Below are 4,404 nucleotides of genomic sequence, written 5' to 3'. Positions count from 1 at the left end.
ATTTTTTCCAAAATTAAAATACTTAAAATTGTAGCTAATTAAATGTAGTTTTTAAGGAAGTGAACAGTAATTGAAATTTAAATGAAGAAATGTTAAAAACCACTTCCCAACTTGACAAATAACAGCACAAAATTTAAAAGCCAATGCATGCGTGGATGAAACTTCGGTACTGTGGAATACTTTATCTACATATATTTACAACTGATAATTACATTACTATATTACACTAGCCAATACACGCTTGCTTTGCGGTGCCTTAAAACACCTTTCGAACTGTAAAACAATCATTCAATCGGTTAAGAAGCACGGCATCAAATGGTTCCTAATTAAAAAGAATTATACTAAGTAAATGAACTTTTTCCGAAAAGCTCAGTCCTTAGTACAGCGATCTATATACATATATTCCAATCCGTTCAGCCCTTTTGCGTGATTGAGTAACAAACATATAAACTCTCACATTTATAATATTAGTAATAGGTATAGATAGAATAGATGCCACGTCCTTCTTTCCAATAACCTTCAGTTTTCTACATGAGTATGGTACTCATTTAATATACTACATCCGTTCTAAATTTCAGTACTCCAACGAAAATACTTTCAGAGATATGCGGTGTCAAAAATGCAGCATGTATAGGTGGTGCCACGCCCACTTTTCCAATATTATATTTTCCTGTGGTAAAATGGAGCCTATATTTTAAGTTAGAGCTCTAGAAATACATCGGGGGAAACTGCATTTAATTCCATGCATAGGTTTTATGGAGAAAGGGACAAAAGTTAGTAGTTACTTCCTAACTGGTAAGTTTCATTAATTTAATAGAGAAAAGTGTAATTAATTTTAACATTTTTTCGAGTTTTGGCGTTGCCACAAATTAAAGGCAGTAGTGGAACATGACGTGACCAACTTCTACTCCTAGTACGTTAAAATTAAGAAGACTGATTTGACAGCCGAACGGAGCATAGAGAATCTAAATTTAAATCGACATTTCCCCTACCCTTCGACATTGCTGCTAGAGCTTAGCATCTTCGGAAATTATTTATTTCTTTCAAATAGCAACTGCGCACATGAAAGTATTTCCCTACCTAGCATATAAAAACGATATTGTAAAAACTTCAAAAAAATTTTAAAGTATGTCAGACCTGATTGTACTCAACATGGCTTTACTTAAAACTAATTTACTAGTTAAAATATAAATCAATTCGAAATCTGTTAGCTGTTTTAAAAACCTCATCAAATTAGCTACAATCTTAAGTATTTTAATTTTAGAAAAATTACTGCTATCTGGAAAATCCTTACAAATATAGTTGAAAATTCGTGAAGAATAATACCGTATAGTCACTTTAGGCGCGTGGGTAACTTTCTGGTTAGTTGTACTAAAAAACAGAGTACGCCATTCGCTTTAGCGGCTAATTCTTTTTTTCGTTTTTGTGCAAGATTAATGTTTTTTGATATAAGGACCTAAGCCTACAGCAAAACAGTCTTATAAAGCACGGATTTCGGAGGAGCTCATCCAGTTTTTGCAATAAGGAATACTTTTTTTTTCATTTTGTTAAGTTCTTAGCATCCTATTTTCATATTCTTCCGCCGGAGGGAAGATCTGAAATACTTTAGCAAGATGGATGGAGAAAATGAGGCATCTATTGTACATATTTAGATTTAATATAACTATGGTATTTGGGTTACTAGAATCCTTATAGATAGTTTTGAAATCACATTCGAATATACACAGCTCTGGAATACTTGATTCCAGAAATAAAAGGCAACAATTACTGATTAACTTCTGCTCAAAAAAATAAAAGGCAAATTTTATCTTTTATTTTTGCCTTATAAAAATAAAAAGCAGAAGTAATCGGTATTATTTGCTCAAAATAATTAAAAGCAAAACGTATTTATAATTGTTTGCTTTTTATTATAAGATTCATAACCGGTACGTTCTCTGCTCTAAATGCATGCGCAAGGTATCGTAATTGAAAAAGCATTTTCGCACGTTCGATAGTTTGACATGGGAGCGTCGATTACGTACTTATGTTAATATTTTTGAAAATCTATTAACGATTTTGAACTATTTTATATTTAAATCAGCGCAAGAAACCATTACAATTGGGGACAAAGTTTGGACTGCCACATCGCAGGATCGGTTGCGTCTACAATTATTAATCAACTATGATAAGAACTCGCATCAAACCTACAATAATGTTCCAACTAACATCACTTTGGGCATGAAGGTGAACTACATCGATATTCATGAGATAAATGGAAAAATGGTTTTGCACGCATGGCTAAAGATAGTAAGTAAATTACATAAAATTTGTCATTTCTATGTGCGAAGGATTTATAAATTTCTATGTATTTATCTGGTCGAAACTTTTTGTGGTACCATTTGATACTTCTGCGTGAACAACTCAGTTGACACGACATTTTTCGTAAACAGTATGTAAATACGTATGTACATATGTATACACTTTAGAGCGGTTGAAACAATTTTTTTTTAAAAATTCATAAACGCTACCTCAAATTATTGTTATTTGTGATAAAAAAAAGAAACGTGTTTTTTTATTTTGAAAAAAAAAAGTTTTCTTAGAGGTCGCGCTGGTCGGTTTTTTATAAAAACGCTGATGTTCTCAATTTTTTTACTTCCTTGACATGTTAAAATGCAGCTAAAAATTTGTTTTTTACATATAACTACTCTGGTATTATTGGTGAACATTCCCTTAATTACATACCTGTCTTGGGCAGTTAGAATGGGCCTAGGCCCGAAAATATGCTCTCGAAAAGAGACTAGTAAAATTAAAACGTTGATACTGAACGATTTACGCATTGTCATGGGTTGGAACTTGTTACCAGGAAGTTTCTGGGGTTGCTAATTAGGGATCTGAAGTAAGTTTTTCGAAATTCAAAATGGCGGATCCAATACGGCGATCAAATTAAAAAAAAGTACTAAAATTAAAACGTTGATACTGAACGTTTTAAACATTGTCAAGGGTTAAAACACGTTTCCAGTGGGTTTCTGGGATTGCTGATTACGAATCTGATGTCAGATTTTCAAAATTCAAAATGGCGGTTAAGGGTTTCAAACAAATCCAATCATTTTTTTAAAGTTGGTCGCCATTTTGGATCCACCAGATTCGTAATCGGAGACCCCAAAAACTCTCGAGTGCCGGGTTTCGAAAAAATCCAATCATTTAAAATAAAATGGACCGCCATTTTGGATCCGCCATTTTGAATTTCGAATAACTGACTTCAGATTCCTATTTAGCAACCCCAGAAACCCCCTGGTAACAATCGGTTCAGTATCAACGTTTTAATTTTACTAGTGTCTTTTCAAGAGCATATTTTCGGGAACTAGACCCATTCTAATTGTCCAAGACAGGTGTGTAATTAAGGGAAAGTTCCCCAATAATACCAGAGTAATTATATGTAAAAACCACATTTTTAGCTGCATTTTAACATGTCAAGAAAATAAAAAAATTGAGAACATCAGCGTTTTTATAAAAAACCGACCAGCGCGACCTCTAAGAAAACTTTTTTCAAAATAAAAAAATACGTGTCTCTATTTTTATCACAAATAACAATATTCTGATGTAGCGTTTATGAATTTCCAAAAAGAGTGTTTTTATGAACCACTTTAATACACATAATAAACATATGCGCAAATCCATTTGAACAACCTAACAAGAAATTCGTTCCATTGTGCATACTTACAAGTGAAAAAAGAATCAGATGTTTTCCAGATATGCCTCACAGCTGAGATCACCTGATTTATTTGATACAGGGTAACCCTCAATATCTATAAAAAAACTTTAAACGAACTCTGACAAATCTCTGACAAAAGTTATATTAAGTGTAGAAGTCATTGGCCGAAATGCTTTAAAATATTAAAATGTCATATAAACATCGGCATTCATTTAATTCACTGCGTATTTTGACAATTTTTAAGTTTATTTCAATAAATTATGTCCTTTTTAAAAGCTTTTAATTAACTTGCCTTTTAATCAATTTTTGGACAACTTCCCGTTGACTTAGAGACTTGAAGCTTCACAGATGGCTCAGAACCCGATGACAATGCAACATGAAGGATGAGCTTATCCGATAGGTGGCGCAGGAGTCGAGATATTTGCAAAACCTTTATTTATAGTCCGATTTAGTGCATATTTAGAAAGTATATTAACATCATGAAAAGGAATCTCCTCTAAAAATTTTTCCGATAGGTGGCGCACAGTGTACTTTTTGACCACTCTTAGCGAATAAATCGTAGCACTTCCGGTAGAAGCAACATTTTGATATGAATCAAATTGGTTTGGAAAGTTTATGAAATTCTCTTTCAAGGAAAAATATTGCCATAGTCCCACAATTAATTTTTGATCTTGAAAAAATTGGTCAAAAATAGTGTTCTTCAAAAAAAACAT

The 4,404-nt window shown here is 32.7% G+C and overlaps 1 protein-coding gene across 1 annotated transcript in view; it reads left to right on the top strand.

Moving 5' to 3' along the window:
• Positions 1 to 4,108, top strand: part of LOC118749601 — a 90,377-nt gene extending 86,269 nt beyond the window's left edge. Inside the window, exons 3-4 of the mRNA XM_036484407.1 lie at positions 2,081 to 2,286; positions 4,022 to 4,108. Of these exons, the coding sequence (XP_036340300.1) occupies positions 2,081 to 2,286; positions 4,022 to 4,078 (263 nt within the window). The 3' untranslated portion in view covers positions 4,079 to 4,108. The remainder of the gene's footprint in view (positions 1 to 2,080; positions 2,287 to 4,021) is intronic.
• Positions 4,109 to 4,404: the final 296 nt, after the last annotated feature.

This window comes from Rhagoletis pomonella, unplaced genomic scaffold, assembly GCF_013731165.1.
Source record: "Rhagoletis pomonella isolate Grant_MI unplaced genomic scaffold, Rhpom_1.0 Rhpom_scaffold_00022, whole genome shotgun sequence".
Taxonomy (NCBI): Eukaryota; Metazoa; Arthropoda; class Insecta; order Diptera; family Tephritidae; genus Rhagoletis; species Rhagoletis pomonella.
This window is presented reverse-complemented; position numbering and strand designations above follow the sequence as displayed.